A 22,015-nucleotide genomic window follows, 5' to 3' on the forward strand; every position below is an offset into this window, starting at 1 on the left:
TGAGTCGTAGAAAGCACGTACACGTCGGACCTTTGTATCGTGAATACCGTGCTCAACTTGTCTTTATACTATATATTTTTAAACACAGCTGATGGGGAGTTTGTATACATACATTATATTTGGTTCGTTTTCAATCCGTAGGTGTGTGTGCTATGCCTGTTTACTTCGAAAGCAAAGCGTATACAACTACTCCCAGATGATTCATGACTGTCTGAGGCATGCATAACAATAATTAACAGGAGTGAGTGTCTTAATTATCTCAAATTAAAGGGTGGTCAAACAAACAACCCAGTCTTATTGGCTTGATTACCTTCATCATATGAGTATGTTAATCACAACCACAAAATATGTAAATGATTCTTGACTAGATACAATGTCTGCAGACTCTCAGATAAGTGTAAATTAAATGATTTATTCTACAATTTTAATTTCTAGTCACATTGTTACATCCAGGCAGAGAGACCACACACATTCAACCATTTGCACCAAATTATTCACATTTGGTAAGGTAAAGGGGTCGAATATTTGAAGATGGGCAGAGATGGTTGACGTCAGGTCCTGTCCGTGGAATGGGATGCTTGCTTCATGCTCTAAGTCTGTAGCTGACTGATCTGTCTCCTGAGTTGAACTATCTCATATTCCTGCTCTTTAACCCTTGTCTGCAAGCCATGGATAACCTGTAAGGAGAAGAGGGACATTGGTATCACAGATCAAACATCTCCAATGTGTAACACTCTTCTCCTGATATTTACTGTCAGTAGTTGGCACCAGATTAAACATGTGGCTGAAAGTGACACAGGTCAAACCATTATAGCCAAGCGATGCTACTAGCATTTGGATCATATGTGTTTGAGCTTTTACAATAGCAGTGTAAAATATTATGGCAAGCAGAAATTCAACAAGTACATCAAACACATACACCCCAGTCATGAGCTGTTCAATCCCTAATGGTCGGGCAGACAGTATTGGGGCATGAGGACAGCTACCAACTGTCTCAGAGAAAGTTTATATCTTAGCCACAAGATTCCAAATGACCATTATGCTTTTTTACACTGAGTTACACCAGGATCTGAACTCCATCATTATTAGATTAAGACACAGTGGAGCCGACTCGAGATATTGGTCGGAAAATGCCACTGTACTCCAAATTTTACCTTAATCCAAACTGATACATTGAGAAGATTGAAACACTGCTCGTTTTCCCAGAAAACTGTCCCTTTCGTCCTCATGCTAGCGAGCAGTAGCCACTGCAGTCATTCTGGAATGGCAATCAGCTTCTTTGTTGTTTAACGCAATGCTAGCATGAGGACAGAAGGGACAGTAAACTAGAGGTATTTCAATCTTCTCGATGTATAAGTTTGGATAAAGATAACATTTCTGCATTGAGGTGCGTTTTCCGACCCATTTCCTGTGCCAGCTCCGTTGTGTCTTATATAACCATTACAGCAGCTCAGTGTAAAGTGTAATGGTAGGCTAGTTTCTATCTGCAAGCCATCAAACTGATAAACACTTGAACTGGACAAACCACTTGCACCTTAGCACACATGCACTCACTCACTCCCACACACATCACAATTGCTGCTACAATACTTTTATTTTCTATTGCTAATACTGCACAATTTAAACACTTGCCCCCCAATCCCCACTTTCTGACACGTGTAAATATTGGACAATAAATTGTGCTTTCCCATATTAAACACTGAACCAAGATATAAACGGAACATGTAAAGTGCTGGTCCCATGTTTCATGAGCCGAAATAAAGGATTGCAGAAATGTTCCATATACACAAAAAGCTTATTTCTCACAAGTTTTTTGCACTAACTTAATTTGTTTACATCCCTTTTAGTGAGCATTTTATCCTTTGTCAAGATAATCCCTTCACCTGTCAGGTGTGGCATATCAAGAAGCTGATTAAACAGCATGATCATTACACAGGTGCACCTTGTGCTTGGGACAATGAAAGGCCACTAAATTGTGCAGTTTTGTCACACAACCCAATGCCATCTCATGTTTTGCGGATGAGTATTTCTCTCTGTAATAAAGCTGTTTTGTGGGAAAAACGTATTCTGATTGGCTGGGACTGGCTCCCAAGTGGATGGGCCTATGCCCTCTCAGGCAGGCCCAGGCCAAATAAAACTATTTCAATTGACTGATTTCCTTATATGAACTGTAACTCAGAAAAATATTTTAAATTGTCACATGTTGCTTTTATATTGTTGTTCATAACTTATGCTAAAATGTTTATTCTATTCTACTGAGCCGTTTACTTGACGTTTGTATTCTTATCTTTTATTATTTCTTATTGTTGTTGCATTGTCAAGAAGGAACCTGCAAGTAACCATTTCATTCAACGGCGTATACTATGTGTATCCTGTACATATGATTAATAAAACTTTAAACAATCAGTCTCATTCCCAGCCAGCCTAGTTATCCATACCATGTCTTTGCTGCTGAACAGCTCGCTCTGCAGCAGCTGTGTGGCGCTGGGTCTTAGAGTGGGGTCTCAGCTGGTCAGCAGTGTGATGTACTTGGCCAGGACAGGCCAGCGCTGGGAGGAGGAGTCTGGGACCTTCCCCTCAAGGAGGTCCCCTAGTGTCTGAACACGCTCCATCTCTGTCCCAAAGGGCTGTAACAGCTCCTGGGCCACCACTCCTATACTGTACATGTCTGACTGCATTGGAGAAGAAAAGGCATAGTGAGACAAATATTTAGATTTACTGTGTATCAATTACTTTATAAATAAAAATGTTATATTATCATCATTACAATTCAATAAGTTTGTTTTATGTAGAAAAGTCACACTGATTGTGCCCAATCATTTTTGTGTGTCTCTCGAGTGGCTAGATCATCTTTATCATTCGGCCATCAGATTTGCCACCAATGCTCCTTGCAGGACACATCACTGCACTCTATACTCCTCTGTAAACGGGTCATCTCTGTATACCCGTCGCAAGACCCACTGGTTGATGCTTATTTATACTCCCCTCTATCAGAGATGTCTAATGCAGCCCTCATCCACCTCATACAACACCTGTTCTGCCAGTGACATTCTGTTAAAAGGTCTCTGCAGCTAGCGACTGGAACGAGCTGCAAAAAAACACTCAAACTGGACCGTTTTATCTCTTCATTCAAAGACTCAATCATGGACACTGATTGGACACCTCACACTCAACGTCAACAAAACTAAGGAGATGATTGTGGACTTCAGGAAACAGCAGAGGGAACACCCCCCTATCCACATCGATGGAACAGTAGTGGAGAGGGTAGCTAGTTTTAAGTTCCTCGGCATACACATCACAGACAAACTGAATTGGTCCACTCACACTGACAGCGTCGTGAAGAAGGCGCAGCAGCGCCTATTCAACCTCAGGAGGCTGAAGAAATTCGGCTTGTCACCAAAAGCACTCACAAACTTCTACAGATGCACAATCGAGAGCATCCTGGCGGGCTGTATCACCGCCTGGTACGGCAACTGCTCCGCCCTCAACCGTAAGGCTCTCCAGAGGGTAGTGAGGACTGCACAACGCATCACCGGGGGCAAACTACCTGCCCTCCAGGACACCTACACCACCCGTTGTTACAGGAAGGCCATAAAGATCATCAAGGACATCAACCACCCGAACCACTGCCTGTTCACCCCGCTATCATCCAGAAGGCGAGGTCAGTACAGGTGCATCAAAGCTGGGACCGAGAGACTGAAAAACAGCTTCTATCTCAAGGCCATCAGACTGTTAAACAGCCACCACTAACATTGAGTGGCTGCTGCCAACACACTGTCATTGACACTGACCCAACTCCAGCCATTTTAATAATGGGAATTGATGGGAAATTATGTAAATATATCACTAGCCACTTTAAACAATGCTACCTTATATAATGTTACTTACCCTACATTATTCATCTCATATGCATATGTATATACTGTACTCTACATCATCGACTGCATCCTTATGTAACACATGTATCACTAGCCACTTTAACTATGCCACTTTGTTTACTTTGTCTACACACTCATCTCATATGTATATACTGTACTCGATACCATCTACTGTATGCTGCTCTGTACCATCACTCATTCATATATCCTTATGTACATGTTCCTTATCCCCTTACACTGTGTACAAGACAGTAGTTTTGGAATTGTTAGTTAGATTACTTGTTGGTTATCACTGCATTGTCGGAACTAGAAGCACAAGCATTTCGCTACACTCGCATTTAACATCTGCTAACCATGTGTATGTGACAAATAAAATTTGATTTGATTTGATTTTTTGTGGCTACTTAGCGTGATGCATTGTTGTCTCTACCTTCTTGCCCTGTGTGCTGTTATCTTTAGGGCTCCCGAGTAGCGCAGCGGTCTAAGGCACTGCATCTCAGTGCTAAAGGCATCACTACAGACCCTGGTTGGAATCCAGGCTGTATTCCATCTGGCCATGATTCGTAGTCCCATAGTGCGGCGCACAAATGGACCAGCGTTGTCCGGGTTTGGCCAGGGTAGGCCATCATTGTAAACAATAATTTGTTCTTAACTGACTTGCCTAGTAAAATACAAAAAATAACATAACAAAAAAATATATAAATATCATAATAATAAGAAATATATATATATATATAAACTCAGCAAAAAAAGAAACGTCCCTTTTACAGTAGAAACAACATTGTAAAGGGTTTAAACACTGTTTTCCAAGCTTGTTCAATGAAGCATAAACAATTAATGAATCAAATCAAATCAAATCGAAATGTATTTGTCACATACACATGGTTAGCAGATGTTAATGCGAGTGTAGCGAAATGCTTGTGCTTCTAGTTCCGACAATGCAGTGATAACCAACAAGTAATCTAACTAACAATTCCAAAACTACTGTCTTATACACAGTGTAAGGGGTTAAAGAATATGTACAATACTTATTTTCCACCATAATTTGCAAATAAATTCATAAAAAATCCTACAATGTGATTTTCTGGATTTTCTTTCCTAATTTTGTCTGTCATAGTTGAAGTGTACCTATGATGAAAATTACAGGCCTCTCTCATCTTTTTAAGTGGGAGAACTTGCACAATCGGTGGCTGATATAAATACTTTTTTGCCCCACTGTACTTGTCCTCTTGCTCAGTTGTGCACCGGGGGCCTCCCACTCCTCTTTCTATTCTGGTTAGAGCAAGTTGTATGAGATCTTCAGTTTCTTGGCAATTTCTCGCATGGAATAGCCTTCATTTCGCAGAACAAGAGTAGACTGACGAGTTTCAATAGAAAGGTCTTTGTTTCTGGCTATTCTGAGCCTGTAATCGAACCCAGCAAATGCTGATGCTCCAGATACTCAACTCGTCTAAAGGCCAGTTTAGTGCGTCTTTAATCAGAACAACAGTTTTCAGCTGTGCTAACATAATTGCAAAAGGTTTTTCTAATCATCAATTAGCCTTTTAAAATTATAAACTTGGATTAGCTAACACAACGTGCCATTGGAACACAGGAGTGATGGTTGCTGATAATGGGCCTCTGTACGCCTATGTAGATATTCCATAAAAAATCAGCCGTTTCCTGCTACAATAGTCATTTACAACATTAACAATGTCTACACTGTATTTCTGATCAATTGATGTTATTTTAATGGACAAAAAATTAGCTTTCCTTTCAAAAACAAGGACATTTCTAAGTGACCCCAAACTTTTGAACAGTAGTGTATATATTTCTGACATTATGGAGATGACTCACATTTGAATCATAGTGGGAACCCTCCAGTTGTTCAGGTGCTGCGTAAACAAATGTCCCCACTCCAGCGGTATGAGAGGAACCTGCAGAAAGATTTCAAGCATATCAAGAACACGCACAGGACCAGAGCTAGCCAGGGGAAATGTGTGGGTCAAGATCAGTGCTATGCCCTAAAAGGGATTTAGTTACACAAACCCATATCACCATCTTCTGGTGATTTCAAGAACTACACATGGACAAAAGCGTACAATGGATCTACTTTGATACATTGTATACATCTCTGAGATGTTAACTGTTTACATATATATATATATTGTAACAACCATTGAGCTTGTGGTGATAGAGACAGATTAGAAAAATAGATTAATTCAGTTTTTCACCAGTGTTCTGTGAGGTGGAGGGTGGTTTTTCCTTGTCATCCATCATGTTATCCCTGAAAGCCAGTCCAAAGTCTCCAATCCTCACATGGCAGTTATGTCCACGCAGGAAAATATTCCTGGGCTGTAAATCAAAATCATACTAAATGTAAAATATTCACATAATATCCCATTTTTATGTTGTCTGTGAGGTCATAATGCTACAGGAGATTCTAAAACAGGGATTATTTTATACAATGCGTAATTAATTCTATTTTGTCATTACCTCTAGGCCACGTTATTGCTTTAGTATATTTTTTAACTTACATTTTTTATTTAAAATGGGTAATATTAGTAACAAACCATGCCTTAGTCCCTATTGCATGCATTATAAACTACAGCTTAATAAGAAAATCAGATTCAGCGATGGAGTCCCCGGTGAATTTGATCATTTGCAGTTTAAAATTCACGAAGCAATAGTCAAAGGAGATGTGTCTAGTATTATCAAGCTTTTAAGATCTCATCCTGTCAATGAGCCTGTTCAGATTTGGAAATACTGTACTGTTTTTTCTACACTTCAAAGACAGGTAACGTTAAGTGTTGAAAAACATGCCATTTTCGCTAGCCTAAATATATAGGCCCCTCAAAAAGTTGTACATCGTTTACAGGGAATAACTATCAATTGGAGTAAGAATTTATGGAGCGTCTATGCGTTGTTTTTTTTTTTTTTTTAACAAATAAAGTCCTTATTATTATTATCATGAAATAGCTCAGGTAGGATATGCCTAAGCGTAATAATACATACAGGTTATTTTCGTCAGTGAAATCAGCCATAGGTGAGGCACCAACATCAATCATATCGACAGCTGTCACCAGCGATGCAGAATGATGACGTTTCCAAACGTGCTTATTACTGCCTTCTTGAGAAAAAACATCAGAGCACTGACAAGAGTACAGCGATGTAATTTACTGTTTGCTCAAAGGCTAATGTTGAGGCTGATAACCAGCATTTCACGATAACTGACATTTACAAAGAGCCTTAAAACGTTTTCAATAATGTAGAGCAAAGCGAACGTACACTTTAGTAGGACCTTGATCTTCTAGCTATGGGGTATGGATACGAACGTCAACTTTTCAGATGCTGAATTATATGATGCGATCTTGATAGAAGACCTGGCGCGTATTAACGATTTTACCCAAAAACGGGGGTCCAACTTTTACATCGATTTAAGAACAACGGGACTTCTTCATGAAATCCTTTTAAAGGTAAACCCCACAATAAAAAATTCAGACATGGTATTCTCTTAACGGTATGGTACAAAAGATTTCATGCAATCTGGAGTTATTAACCCAAAACTCCCAGACCTCCAAAACTATTGAGCATGCGTAATAGCCATGTTATTTAGTTTACTCACAGATTATCCATTATACTGTTTAAATACTCAAGTGGGGCCATTCTCGCCAATGAGAGGGCAGATACGCGTGTGAACAACAGGCACAACACCGACATAAAGTGTTTTCTAAATGTTGCCAGGATGTCAAGTGGCCTACTTATATCTATCTCTACACTCGTAACAAGTTACGCATTCCGAAATTTATATTCGATCAAATAAGCCATCCTGGCAACTTTTTGTTAACCAAATTCGACACTCATTGACCTCCATTCAAAAACTCCTCGCTTTGTGAGAGAGAAAAAAAAACAGCCACCTGCTGGAGAATACAGATTTTGGGCCCAGCTATCCCTCTCGTTCAAATATCCATCGCAAAATCTATTTTGCATACAACATACATAAAATACAATACATAACAAGTTAGGGAACAGCAAACTTCATTGCAATCCAACACATTTTACTATGATGCAGAGAGAAAAATTGTACGTTTTATGCTATTCTACAAATTTTGGCATGAAGCTGAGAGATACTTTTGCTGTTTTAAAAGCACATTTTCGGAAATTGTAAAAATGTGCTGTTTTATAGCTTATCTTATATTATCTTATATCTTATCTTGTGCTATTTTTCACATTTTGCCATGACAATGAGAGAAAATTGTGCTGTTTTTCAGCAAATTTCCTGTAATTTTACACATTTTGCCATGAGACGGAGAGAAAATTGTGTAGTTTTAAAGCTAATTTCCTGCAATTCTACACATTTTGCCATGCGTATGACATGTTAATATGCTATCTGGGGGCTCTGACCTCCAGGTGTCCCCCAGCCCGTTCGGTAACAAACATTTAGCATTCCTAACATGTTTTTCTAAGTCTTTAAACAAGTTCTCTCTCGCTCATTGCCTACAGGGCTTAGCAATTCTCCCCCTCCACCTGGCTGCATCTTACAGGAGAGTGAAGAGCCTTGAGAGCCTTCTCTCTGCCGGGGCAGACCCGGAGATCAGGTATCACTATATGAACAGGTTCCACTGGTTTAAGTCATACACTGAAAAGGGATGACCATATTAGAGCTTTCAAATGATAATACTGCTCTGTATAAGTAAGCAACATTAGATTATTGAGTTACACCCCTAAACTTCAGCATGACCATTCAAAATGTCCTAAAACATGAAAAAAGCTCTATGAGTAATGCCAGTATTTGGAAGTGGCACCACAAGTCTCCATAATCTCCTTTATGTGAAAAAAAGAATCACCACCAACAAAACAAAACCATTCTGACAAGACCATTTCTCCCATGTCCTCCTTGCGACCTTCAGGGACCAGCGAGGGCGCAACGCCCTGCACCTGGTGATCACCCACTGGCCCACCATCCTGGCCTCCTGGCCCAAGCCACGCACCAAGTTTGAGATGGCCATGATGTCCATGCAGCACCGGGCCGAGGCCTGCCTCAGGGTGCTCTGCAACCACGGAGTCAACATCAACGCAGAGGTAGTTGATTGATTGGTTCATTGAACATTTCATCTAAAATTGTTCCATCCCTATGTTGAAAAATGTATGCATATACTAACCCAATTATCAAGGGTAAACACAAAGCATGATAAAGTTGCCTGTAGAGATGCTGATCTTATTGTCCGTTTTGCATTTCCACCCAAGGGTTCAAGCTGAGCCAAGGTCTGTGCCTAAAGGGCTGCGTTTACACAAGCAGCCCAATTCTGATATTTGTTTCCACTAACGGGTCTTTTGACCAATCACATTAGATCTTTTCACATCAGATCTTATTCAGATTTGTCAAAAGACCAGTTAGTTAGTAAAAAAGTAGATCAGAATTGGGCTGCCTAAACGCAGCCGATTGGAATTAAACCAGAAGTCATGAACAGGGGTTTTTCTGCATAGAAAAGTTTTGGGAAGTAAAGAAAAAAGAAAAAATGTTTTTGGGGATGGAAAAACTGAAACTTGTGTAAACTTAAAATGACTAAAACCATGTAGAAAAGGTAATGGACCTACATATTTTTAATAAGATCATCTTTGAGAACTAACAATCACCCAAATAATAGCTAGACAGTCGGGAAGAATCTCAAATTTAAAAAAACTATACATTAAGGAGTATTTTTGTCATGGCATAGGGCCCCCATTGATTTTGTTATAATGTTTGAATCACTCAGATAGCATAAGGACTATTCCACTGTAACAGAATTACGCTTTGACTCTGTTTTCACTTTAAAATGTATGCCAAACCAAAACCATTGATTTCAAAGTTTAACAAACCATACAACTCTATGCACTTAGTTCACAAAAACTAAATTGGTGGAATAACTGTGCAGAATTACTTTAAAATCGCCTTCAAGTTTTCATGCAACAACATTTTCCAAAAATTCTTAAATATCTGCTCTGAATTAAGATTCAAAGATGTCTGCTGAAAGAGTAGGGTGTCAGCTACAGTTTGAAAACATTTATTTTGGTTATTTAACTAGACTAAGTGAAGTGGATTTACACTTACGGTAACATAATTACAGAAAGAGAGGGGGCTCATGAGTAGGTGTCAGAAAGACCTGGGACAGGTGACATTAACTGGACAGTGAGAGATAAGCAGAGAGAGAGAGAAGAGAGGGGTTGTCCAGACAGGCTGTTTTAACATTCTTGGTTATACAAACAGAAAGACAAAGAAAAGAGTAGTGCGCTGAACATAACAGTATGCAACTGAAAGGGAGGACTGTAGCATGTGACCCAACTATGGTTTGTGACTGTTATGATTTCCCATTGTAGCCAATTCAGTTGCAGTTAATCCGTTACAGATTTTTTGGGTATGTCCGTTACCAATTACGTAATGGAATTACGAGTTTGGATCACTTAATAATTCATAAACAAAATTGGTTTCAGTAAAATCACTATAACTAATTGGTAGGTCTACCATTCCTTGTTACTTTTGTTTACATTATCCTCCCTCATGAGGAAGAGAAATTAGAAAATATCCTAAAGATATGTGGGTTTTTGGTAACGGAATTGCAAGGCAATATTTCTTAAACTTACAGAAGGTAAACAATTTCTCCAAAACTAAATATAAAAGTGTTGATATTAGTTGGCAGGGTTCTTCTTTAGGACAACATTTTTGTATTTTGATGTATTTTTGATAACTTTCAAGGCTTTTTCTGGTAGATGTTTTCTAAGACCCATTTTCCATCTGTTTATCCAGAAATCAAAGCTTTTAATTATGCCTAATTTTTAAGATGGAAAATGGTTCAAGAGTGTTTTTCCATTTCCCAAAACTATATAGACTCAGCTATCATTTGACACCCATTTGACATCCAATGCTCCTATGAACTTCACATGTTGATGCTCATGGGTCCTTTTAGATGGAAATGCCCATAAGCCATGGCCAAATGTGTAGAATTGCAGGAAAATAGCTTTAAAACAGAAAAATTGTGTCACTGCGGTCAACCGGAGGGCCTCTAAAAATTCTGGCTGGTGACCTCATCATTGGCCATGGCCACACCCTTGCCACACCCACCACCTAAGCCACATTTTGATCGAAGCTTTGGAGCACCTTAAATGAAATTTTGGAAAAAATGGCAAACTCAGCTTCATCATTCATTGAATCAGATGGCTCATTCATTACAAAAACGACTGATATTGCCAAATAAACTCAGCAAAAAAAGAAACGTCCCTTTTTCAGGACACTGTCTTTCAAAGATAATTCGTAAAAATCTAAATAACTTCTTCATTGTAAAGGGTTTAAACACCGTTTCCCATGCTTGATCAATGAACCATAAACAATTAATGACCAAGCACCTGTGGAACGGTCGTTAAGACACTAACAGCTTACAGACGGTAGTAATTAAGGTCACAGTTATGAAAACTTAGGACAAAAAAAGAGGCCTTTCTACTAACTGAAAAACAGCAAAAGAAAGATGCCCAGGGTACCTGCTCATCTGCGTGAATGTGCCTTAGGCATGCTGCAAGGAGGCATGAGGACTGCAGATGTGGCCAGGAAAATAAATTGCAATGTCCGTACTGTGAGACGCCTAAGACTGTGCTACAGGGAGACAGGACGGACAGCTGATCGTCCTCGCAGTGGCAGACCACATGCAACAAGCACCTGCACAGGATCGGTACATCTGAACCTCCTGTACCCGTCCCGCAGGTGTGATGGCAACAACAACTGCCCGAGTTATACCAGGAACGCACAATCCCTCCATCAGTGCTCAGATTGTCCGCAATTGGCTAAGAGAGGCTGGACTGAGGGCTTGTAGGCCTGTTGTATAAGGCAGGTCCTCACAAGACATCATCGGCAACAACGTCGCCCATGGGCGCAAACCCACCGTCGCTGGACCAGACAGGACAGGCAAAAAGTGCTCTTCACTGACGAGTCACGGTTTTGTCTCACCAGGGGTGATGGTCGGATTCGCGTTTATCATCGAAGGAATGAGCGTTACACCGAGGCCTATACTCTGGAGCGGGAACAATTTGGAGGTGGAGGGTCCGTCATGGTCTGGGGCGCTGGTTCACAGCATCATCGGACTGAGCTTGTTGTCATTGCATGCAATCTCTACGCTGTGTATTACAGGGAAGACATCCTCCTCCCTCATGTGGTACCCTTCCTGCAGGCTCATCCTGACATGACCCGCCAGCATGACAATGCCACCAGCCATACTGCTCGTTCTATGCGTGATTTCCTGCAAGACAGGAATGTCAGTGTTCTGCCATGGCCAGCGAAGAGCCCGGATCTCAATCCCATTGAGCACATCTGGAACCTGTTGGATCGGAGAGTGAGGGATAGGGTCATTCCCCCCAGAAATGTCCGGGAACTTGCAGGTGCCTTGGTGGAAGAGTTTGGTAACATCTCATAGCAAGAACTGGCAAATCTGGTGCAGTCTATGAAGAGGAGATGCACTGCAGTACTTAATGCAGCTGGTGGCCACACCAGATACTGACTGTTACTTTCAATTTTGACCCCCCTTTGTTCAAGGACACATTATTCCATCTTGTTGAATCGAGTTTCCTTTATTAAAAAAAAAATTAATGCAAACTTAGGCATGACAGGCCAGCAACAAACGCTATAAAGTATATCTGACCAAATTATGAAAGACAAGAATTGTAATTTTGAATTCTGTAAAGTGAGCATGGAAGAGGTGAAAATAATTATTGTTGTCTATCAACAATGACAAGCCACTGGGGTCTAACAACTTGGATGGAAAATTACTGAAGATAATAGCCTATTTGCCATATCTTCAATTTATGCCGACTAGAAAGTGTGTGCCCTCGGGCCTGGAGGGAAGCAAAAGTCATTCCTCTACATAAAAATAGTAAAACTCCCTTTACTGACTCAAATAGCTGACCGATCAGCCTATTACCAACCCTTAGTAAACTTTTGGGCAAAAAATTGTTTGACCAGATACAATGCTATTTTACAGTAAACAAATTGACAACAGACTTTCAGCACGCGTATAGGGAAGGGCATTCAACAAGCTCAGCACTTACACAAATTACTTATGATTGGCTGAGAGAAATTGATACTAAAAATATTGTGGGGGCTGTATTGTTAGACTTCAGTGCGGCTTTTGACAATATCGTTCAGTCTGCTGCTGGAAAAACATATGTTTTATGGATTTACACCCCCTGCTATACTGTGGATAGAGAGTTACCTGTCTTAACAGAACACAGAGGGTGTTCTTCAATGGAAGCCTCTCCAACATAATCCAGGTAGAATTCAGGAATTCCCCAGGACAGCTGTCTAGGCCCCTTACATTTTTCAATCTTTACTAACAACATGCCACTGGCTTTCAGTAAAGCCAGTGTGTCTATGTATACTGATGACTCAACACTATACACGTCAGCTACTACAGCAACTGAAATGACTGCAACACTTAACAAATAGCTGCAGTTTCAGAATGGGTGGCAAGGAATAAGTTAGTCCTAAATATTTCAAAAACTAAAAGCATTGTATTTGGGACAAATCATTCACTAAACCCTAAACCTCAACTACATCTTGTAATAAATAATGTGGAAATTGAGCAAATTGAGGTGACTAAACTGCTTGGATTAACCCTGGATTATAAACTGTCATGATCAAAACATTGATAGAACAGATGCTAAAATGGGAAGAAGTCTGTCCATAATAAAGCGCTGTTCTACCTTCTTAACAGCACTATTAACAAGACAGGTCCTATAGGCTCTAGTTTTGTCACACCTTGACTACTGTTCAGTTGTGTGGTCAGGTGCCACAAAGAGGGATTTAGGAAAATGACAATTGGCTCAGAACAGGGCAGCACAGCTGGCCCTTGGATGTACACAGAGAGAAAACATTAATAATATGCATGTCAATCTCTCCTAACTCAAAGTGGAGGAGAGATCGACTTCATCACTACTGGTATTTGTGAGAGGTATTGACATGCTGAATGCACAAGCTGTCTGCACACAGCTCAGACACCCATGCATACCCCACAAGACATTCCACCAGAGGTCTCTTCACAGTCCCAAATCCAGAACAGACTATGGGAGGCGCACATTACTACATAGAGCCATGACTACATGGAACTGATGGCTAAACAGAAAAAAAATACACCTTATGGAAGAGTGGAGAATGGGAAGCAACACAAACATAGGCAGACACATGCATACACACACACACACACACACACGATAACATAGGCACTATACACACATGCACACATGGATTTTGGGTTGTAGATATGTGGTAGAGGAGTATGGGGCTGAGGGCACACACTTAGTGTTGTGAATTCTGTAATGAATGTTTTGTAATGTTTTTTAAAATTGTATAGCTGCCTTAATTTTGCCGGACCCCAGGAAGAGCTAGTGGGGATCCATAGTAAATACAAATACAACATTTTAGGTGGACAGTGACGGCCGCCACACCGCGCTTCACCTGGCCGTTCGCTACGGAGCCCTGCCCGCTATCAGCATCCTGGCGAGCCACGGTGCCAAAATCAACACCATCGACCACTTTGGGATGATGCCACTGCATATGGCTGCAGGGATCCTCAATACAGAGATGACAGCCAGCCTGATCAAGCTTGGGGCCGACGTCAACAAGGTTTTTAGTTTCTTTGTTATTTGTGTTTTACATAACCGATTTTCATCTCCTGCTGTCAAGCTTTGAGGAATGTTTCTGGTGAAAGCATACTGATGTTTAGAAGTGCACATTTTAAATATATTTTGCTTTGAAGGTGATGAGTAAGTCGGGTAACAGTCCCCTCCACCTGGCTGCCTTGGCGGCGGCCAACAAGCCAGTGAAAGCCCTGGGAGTGGACCTGGGCTGTATCATTGAGCTGCTGGATCAGGGGGCTGACCCGAACACAGTGAACCATGCCGGGCGCACGGCCCTGCACGAGGCCTGTAGCGGGGGCCACGAGGCCGTGGTGGCGCTCCTCCTGAAGTATGGAGCGGACATCAACCAGCTGACCACCGCAGGGGAAAACTGCCTCTTCCTGTACCTGGATCAGAAGCTCAACCTGAGGCACACCTCTCTGCTGTGGAAGCTCCTCACCATGACCTACCCCCTGACCATCAGCAACAGAGATGGCCACCTGCCCAGCTCTTTAATGCTCCCAGAGTACTTTGGCCAGCGGGACCAGCTACTGAACCTGTGCCAGCAGCCTAGGAGCCTCATGGACATATGTAAGATCCACATCTACCAACGCTATTGGAAGAGTCATGGTAGAGAATGCCTGAAGCAGGTTCTGCCAGACAGCGTGCATGACTTTGTGTTTAACCATTGGGAAAACGCATGTGATGTCATGTTTGTTAAGGAGGGTGATGACATCCCACCTCGGTTCCCCCGCTTTCCCAATATGGAGGACTTCACCATGCCTCAAGGAGTCTAACTCCTCCTGTCCAAGGAGATGAAGGCTACAGCATGTTACTTTAACATTTTAACACACATTACCTCAACATATTCCATGAATCTCCAGAGATATGGAGAGGTTCACAAGTGATCAACCTCATCAGAGAGCCGCAAAACCTCCTTTGTTATTATTTGATGGTGCACTTCTTTTTCTTATGAAATTAAATAATATACACTTGCAAAGAACATACCTTCAGGTCTCTATGCATGATTCCTCTAGAGTGAATGTATTCTACACCTTGAAGTATTTTATGTAGAATGCTGAGGGTTTGTTTCGTGTCCACAGCCCCATAAGGATCTGAAAAACAAAAGACATACTCATACTCATTAACAAATTCTGCATAATGTAAACCTAATCAAAAGTGATAAATGTTGCATGAAAAACCAAAGCCACAAAGAGGTGCATCCTATTGTGCAAGTTACCTACAGTACCCGTGAAAGGTTTGGAGACATCTATTCATTACAGGGTTTTTCATTATTTTTACTATTTTCTACATTGTAGAATAATAGTGAAGTCATCAAAACTATGAAATAGCACATATAGATTGTGGTAACCAAAAAAAGTGTTAAACAAATCAAAATATATTCTATATTTGAGATTCTTCAAAGTGGCCAACCTTTGCCTTGATGACATCTTTGCACAGTCTTGGCATTCTCTCAACCAGCTTCATAAGGTCACCTGGAATTAATTTCAATTAACAGGTGTGCTTTGTTAAAAGTGAATTTGTGGAATTTATTTCCATCTTAATGCATTTGAGCCAATCACTTGTGTTGTGACAAGGTAAGGGTGGTATACAGAAGATAGCCCTATTTGGTTAAAGACCAAGTCCATATTATGGCAAGAACAGCTCAAATAAGCAAAGAGAAACAACAGTCCATCATTACTTTAAGACATGAAGGTCAGTCAATCTGGGAAATGTCAAGTACTTTGAAAGTTTCTTCAAATGCAGTCGCTAAAAGCACTATGATGAAACTGGCTCTCATGAGGACCGCCACAGGAAAGGATGACCTAGAGTTACCTCTGCTGCAGAGGATAAGTTCATTAGAGTTACCAGCCTCAGAAATTGCAGCCCAAATAAATGCTTCACAGATTTCGTGCTGTCCAGTAGTGGGATAACACCAATTTGTAAGTCGCTCTGGATAAGAGCGTCTGCTAAATGACTTAAATGTAAATGTAATTTCAAGTAACAGACATCTCAACATCAACTGTTCAGAGGGGACTGTGTGAATCAGGCCTTCATGGTAGAATTGCTGCAAAGAAACCACTACTAAAGGACACCAATAAGAAGACACTTGCTTGGGCCAAGAAACATGAGAAATGGACATTAGACCAGTGGAAATCTGTCCTTTGGTCTGATGATTCCAAATTTGCGATTTTTGGTTCCAACCGCCATGTCTTTGTGAGACGCATGGTAGGTGAATGGATGATCTCCGCATGTGTAGTTCCCACCGTGAAGCATGGTGGTGGCCTGTGGGTGCTTTGTATTCCAGGTGTGGTGGTGCTTTGCTGGTGACACTGTCTGTGAATTATTTAGAATTCAAGGTACATTTAGCCAGCATGACTACCACAGCATTCTGCAATGATACGCCATCCCATCTGGTTTGCGCTTAGTCGGACTATCATTTGTTTTTTCTAAGTCATCCTCCGACAAGGCCGAGCTATCCCAGCTGACCACAGTGCAGCCGTCCCTCGTCTGACCACACCGTCCCAGCAACACATCTGGGAAACGGGTGTGGCACATGGTTTTAGGACCCACCGCCTGCGTGCTCTTCTCCTCTTTCACTGGGAGGCTCACTGGTGCTTTAGCTATGTCCACTGGCTCCTTTGACTGATCTGGGCTCGTGAAGAATTTTGAGGAGCCGCTGCTACTAACTGTACTGTCCTCACTGCTGTGAGATTGGGGGAAAAGAAGTTTAGGTTTCTAATATGATACTGAATAATAATTGGCTAGGTAATTCAGTTATATGAGATAATAATTGTCCCGTTCTGGCAGCACATGCATTTCCAGTGCAGAGGGTATTGCTGCAGGCTCTGAAATAAAGAAATGGTACCAAATGTAAAATGAAAAAGTGAAAAAACAAGAGAGGTTGGCTATGAATAAACTAAATCACTTGAATTTCTATACTAGAACATGTCAGAGGAAAGACGTAACGGAACTCACTAGTAAAAGCATGTGTGATATGCTCCATCCAGGCAGTGTGGTAGCCTACTACATTGATGTGCTGAAGACTGGATAACACTTTCACCTCTCTGAGAACCTGAAACAAATACAGGAAAATACTAAATGACTGCTAAATTCACTTGTGTCCATTAATACTTCACTGAAGAATACTGCATTTTTGGAACATTAAAACTCAATACATTTGAAATACCTTCATGCAGTCTTCCCTTGAAACATTCTTGATGAGATTTTTCTTCACAGCATACTTCTGTCCATCCAGCTTGTTTTTAATCTATCACAAAACATTAAAAAGGGGGAATTTATTCCACTGTTGGTTTTATTAATGTGTGATTTTTATTTTGATAAGACAGTTCCGTACCTTGAAGACTTTGCCATAGGATCCTTTTCCAAGTATAGAGAGCTTTTCAAACTCACTGAGGTAGCGAGACGTCTGTGCCTGGAACAGACCCTCTTTTGGTCTACGGTGAGATGAAGAAAATGAGTAAAGAAACAGGTCCTCAAATTCCTCTCACAACACGAAGTACACAGCAGTACGTTTATTTTTATTTCAGCCATTTAGCTGACCCTCTTATCTAGAGCGACGTACAATTAGTGCATTCGTCTGAAGATAGCTAGGTGAGACAACACAATCGTGTAGGTACATTTTCCCTCATCCGCAGGAGGTTGGTGGCAACTTCATTGGGGAGGACGGGCTCGTGGTAATGGCTTGAGTGGAACGGTATCAAATACAGTACCAGTCAAAAGTTTGGACACACCTACTAATTCAAGGGTTTTTCTTTATTTTTACTTTTTTCTACATTGTAGAATAATAGTAAAGACAATCAAACTATGAAATAACACATATGGAATCATGTAGTAACCAAAAAAGTGTTGGATGTACCAATCCTGTGCAGGTGTTGTTACACATGGTCTGCCACTGCGGGGACAATCCGCTGTCCATCCTGTCTCCCTGTAGCGCTGTCTTAGGCGTCTTACAGTAAGGACATTGCAATTTATTGCCTTGGCCAAATCTGCACTCCTCATGCCTCCTTGCAGCATGCCTAAGGCACATTCAGACAGATTAGCAGGGACCCTGGACATCTTTCTTTTGGTGTTTTTCAGAGTCAGTAGAAAGGCCTCTTTAGTGTCCTAAGTTTTCATAACTGTGACCTTAATTGCCTATCGTCTGTAAGCTGTTAGTGTCTTAACGACCATTCCACGGGTGCATGTTCATTAATTGTTTATGGTTCATTGAACAAGCATGGGAAACAGTGTTTAAACCCTTTCATTTCTGCCCACAAATTTTCTATGGGATTGAGGTCAGGGGTTTGTGATGGCCACTCCAATACCTTGACTTTGTTCTCCTTAAGCCATTTTTCCACAGCTTTGGAAGTATGCTTGGGGTCATTGTCCATTTGGAAGACCAAGCTTTAACTTCCTGACTGATGTCTTGAGATGTTGCTTCAATATATCCACATCATTTTACTTCCTCATGACACCATCTATTTTGTGAAGTGCACCAGTCCCTCCTGCAGCAAAGCTCTCCTAGAAAATGATGCTGCCACCCCCGTGCTTCACGGTTAGGATGGTGTTCTTCAGCTTGCAAGCATAACCCTTTTCCCTCCTAACATAACAATGGCCATTATGGCCAAACAGTTCTATTTTTGTTTCATCAGACCAGAGGACAATCATCCAAAAAGTATGATCTTTGTCCCCATGTGCAGATGCAAACCGTAGTCTGGCTTTATTATGGCGGTTTTGGAGCAGTGGCTTCTTCCTTGCTGAGCGGTCTTTCATATTATGTCGATATCGGACTCGTTTTACTGTGGATGTAGATACTTTTGTACCTATTTCCTCCAGCATCTTCACAAGGTCCTTTGCTGTTCGTCTGGGATTGATTTGCACTTTTCGCACAAAAGCCCATTCATCTCTAGATCTCCCCTTCCTGAGCGGTATGACAGCTGCGTGGTCCCATGGTGTTTATACTTGCACACTATTGTTTGTACAGATGAATGTAGTACCGTCAGGCGTTTGGAAATTGTTCCCAAGGATGAACCAGACTTGTTGAGGTCTACAAAAAAAATTCTGAGGTCTTGGCTGATTTCCCCATGATGTCAAGCAAAGAGGCACGGAGTTTGAAGGTAGGCCTTGAAATACATCCACAAGTACATCTCCAATTGACTCAAATTATGTAAATTAGCCTATCAGAAGCCATGACATAATTTTCTGGAATTTTCCAGCTGTTTAAAGGCACAGTCAACAACTCCTGACCCACTGGAATTGTGATACAGTGAATTATAAATCAAATAATCTGTCTGTAAACAATTGAGGGAAAAATTCCTGTGTCATGCACGAAGTAGATGTCCTAACCGACTTGCCAAAACTATAGTTTGTTAACAAGAAATTTGTGGAGTGTTTGAAAAACGAGTTTTAATGACTCCAACCTAAGTGTATGTAAACTTCCGACTTCAACTGTATAAATATATATTTTACCTTTATGTAGGCAAATTAGTTTTTTATTGAACCAGGAAAAGCCCATTGAGACCCAGAGTATCTTTTTCAAGGGAGACCTGACCAAGGCGGCAGCAACAATCAATACATTACAGAATTAAAAAATATAACAACATGATTCAGCCTATAAAAAGCATTTACACTACTCCGTAACAGTCTCCCATCAATATTTTTAAATGAATTCAGTGGCACCAACATATCTAGATGATGGCGCCGAAGAGGATGGATGACGTTTTACATGCCCGTAACCAATTGTGCTATTTTGTTCGTAACTTATTTTTTTACTAACTTGATTAGTTTCACACCTACGCCCACGAAACGGCCAATATTTTGGATACAAAAGTGGTCAAGAGCGCATTCTGACACACTGGAAGCAATTTACGAACTTTGTTCTGACGCTGTGGACACAGAAAGACGGATACTCTTCTGTGTATAAAGTGACGCAAGTGTGCAAAAAAATCATCTAACGATGCCCTTAGCTGTTCTACAAGTGGTCTGAGGCAGGTGTAAGACTACAGGCGTTTTCAAATGCATTGGTTTGGGGAAACAGCTCGGAGATGTAACGATGTTCTTACGAAGGTGTTAACAACGAATTCATGCCGCGTTCAAAACAACTGGGAACTCTGAATAATACGACGTAAAATTATGACGGAAAGTCGGTTCTCTAGAAAGAGGACCGAGTTGGATGACCTTTGAAATAGATTTTTCCCAGTCGGAGCTCTTTTTTTTCTCCTGGGTTCCCAGTTGTTTTGAACGCACTGAAGTCAGAAATTTCCCAGTTCCCAGTTGTTTTGAACGCGGCATTCGCTTTTGGGAAACCGGACCAGGTAGGGAAAGGGGTCCAGCTACGATATCGTCTCTCAGAGCAGTCATCCCTCAGGGTCTCTATGCTACCGCCTACTGATATGTAACCTCTCAATGCAGTGCATCTCTCAGGAAAAGTGGGGGGTTCGAAGGAAACCATATCAGGAGAAGTGGGGTTTTCAAAAAGTGCCACTCAAGATGTCCTTTGTGTTATCGGACTTTAGTCATGGTCTGCAGAGATGACAGTAAGGAATTTCAGTTGGAGCCAAGAAAAATGTCTATTCACTCACAGTGAGCTTTGTCTTTGAACTTTACCTACCCGTTGCCATGTACGTAACTTTACGTTTTTCGTAAATGGTAGCTAACGTTAGCTACCTTATAAGAAGCATTCATTTTACAGTGTATTTTATTAAATATTTGAAATAATAATAGAAATATCAAGTCATGGCGGTTCTAGTATTTATGGAATTCCAGCGCTTCTAGTGTTGACTCCTTTCAAAATCCCCACTTCTCCTTTATATGGTCCCTTTCGAAACGCCCACTCTTTTCGATATCCCACTTTTTCTGAGAGATGCAATGCATTGAAAGATAACATTTCAGTAGATGGCAGCATAGAGACCCTTGAGGGATGACTGCTCTGAGAGATGACGTCGCAACTGTACCCTATTGCAGGTACATTCAGTAGTTAGGTTGGCTGACAGCAGGATGACTCCGCCCACAGTACCATTACATACCTTCTCTCAATTCTGGCTAGCTGGTTAGATTGAGGCTAGTCAGCACAGCCATATTTGTAGAAACAATTTCAGGTATCTATCTTCACTGTTGGTCAAATAAAACACACTCCCCTCATGTCTGGTCGTTAGATTTCGGCGAATCAAGGGGTTGATCATGCTGCTGCTACTCGAACTTTCCTCTCTGAGCCCGTTTAGAGAGCTAAACATATTTGACGTCGGCCATTTAACTGGCATAAATCAATGTCCAACTGTAAGAATACTTTGGCTTTAATATTTTCCATTTCGCATGAACGGTAACTACTTTAGGTAGATGTTATTATCAAATAATATTTACAAAAGCTCGCCAGAAGAGTCCCATACCTTCAAGTGTCATCCATTTTGAACAACACACACAGGAAATAGAGGGTGGGTGTCTTAAAAAAAGCATGAGCTGAACATTACGTTCAGTTTAATCAATTCACGTCCACTGTGAGGAGAATTATTAATCAATTCTGA

The 22,015-nt window shown here is 41.0% G+C and overlaps 2 protein-coding genes across 2 annotated transcripts; one reads left to right on the plus strand and one right to left on the minus strand.

The window, feature by feature from the left end:
* Positions 1-392: 392 nt before the first annotated feature.
* Positions 393-20,580, minus strand: LOC118357713 (eukaryotic translation initiation factor 2-alpha kinase 1-like). The gene is given in 12 exon segments (XM_052478427.1): positions 393-677; positions 2,439-2,672; positions 5,715-5,794; positions 6,092-6,212; positions 15,501-15,607; positions 15,927-15,963; positions 16,983-17,199; positions 17,281-17,341; positions 17,472-17,568; positions 17,683-17,763; positions 17,851-17,950; positions 20,558-20,580. Coding segments are annotated over 12 exon segments (1,245 nt in total). The 3' UTR covers positions 393-590.
* Positions 6,875-15,499, plus strand: LOC118402932 (ankyrin repeat domain-containing protein 61-like). The gene is made up of 5 exons (XM_035801302.2): positions 6,875-7,333; positions 8,361-8,455; positions 8,768-8,939; positions 14,299-14,499; positions 14,633-15,499. The coding sequence occupies exons 1-5, from the start codon at positions 7,181-7,183 to the stop codon at positions 15,287-15,289; spliced, it is 1,278 nt and encodes a 425-aa protein (XP_035657195.1). The 5' UTR covers positions 6,875-7,180; the 3' UTR covers positions 15,290-15,499.
* Positions 20,581-22,015: the final 1,435 nt, after the last annotated feature.

This window comes from Oncorhynchus keta, chromosome 24 (assembly GCF_023373465.1).
Source record: "Oncorhynchus keta strain PuntledgeMale-10-30-2019 chromosome 24, Oket_V2, whole genome shotgun sequence".
In the NCBI taxonomy this organism is placed as follows: Eukaryota; Metazoa; Chordata; class Actinopteri; order Salmoniformes; family Salmonidae; genus Oncorhynchus; species Oncorhynchus keta.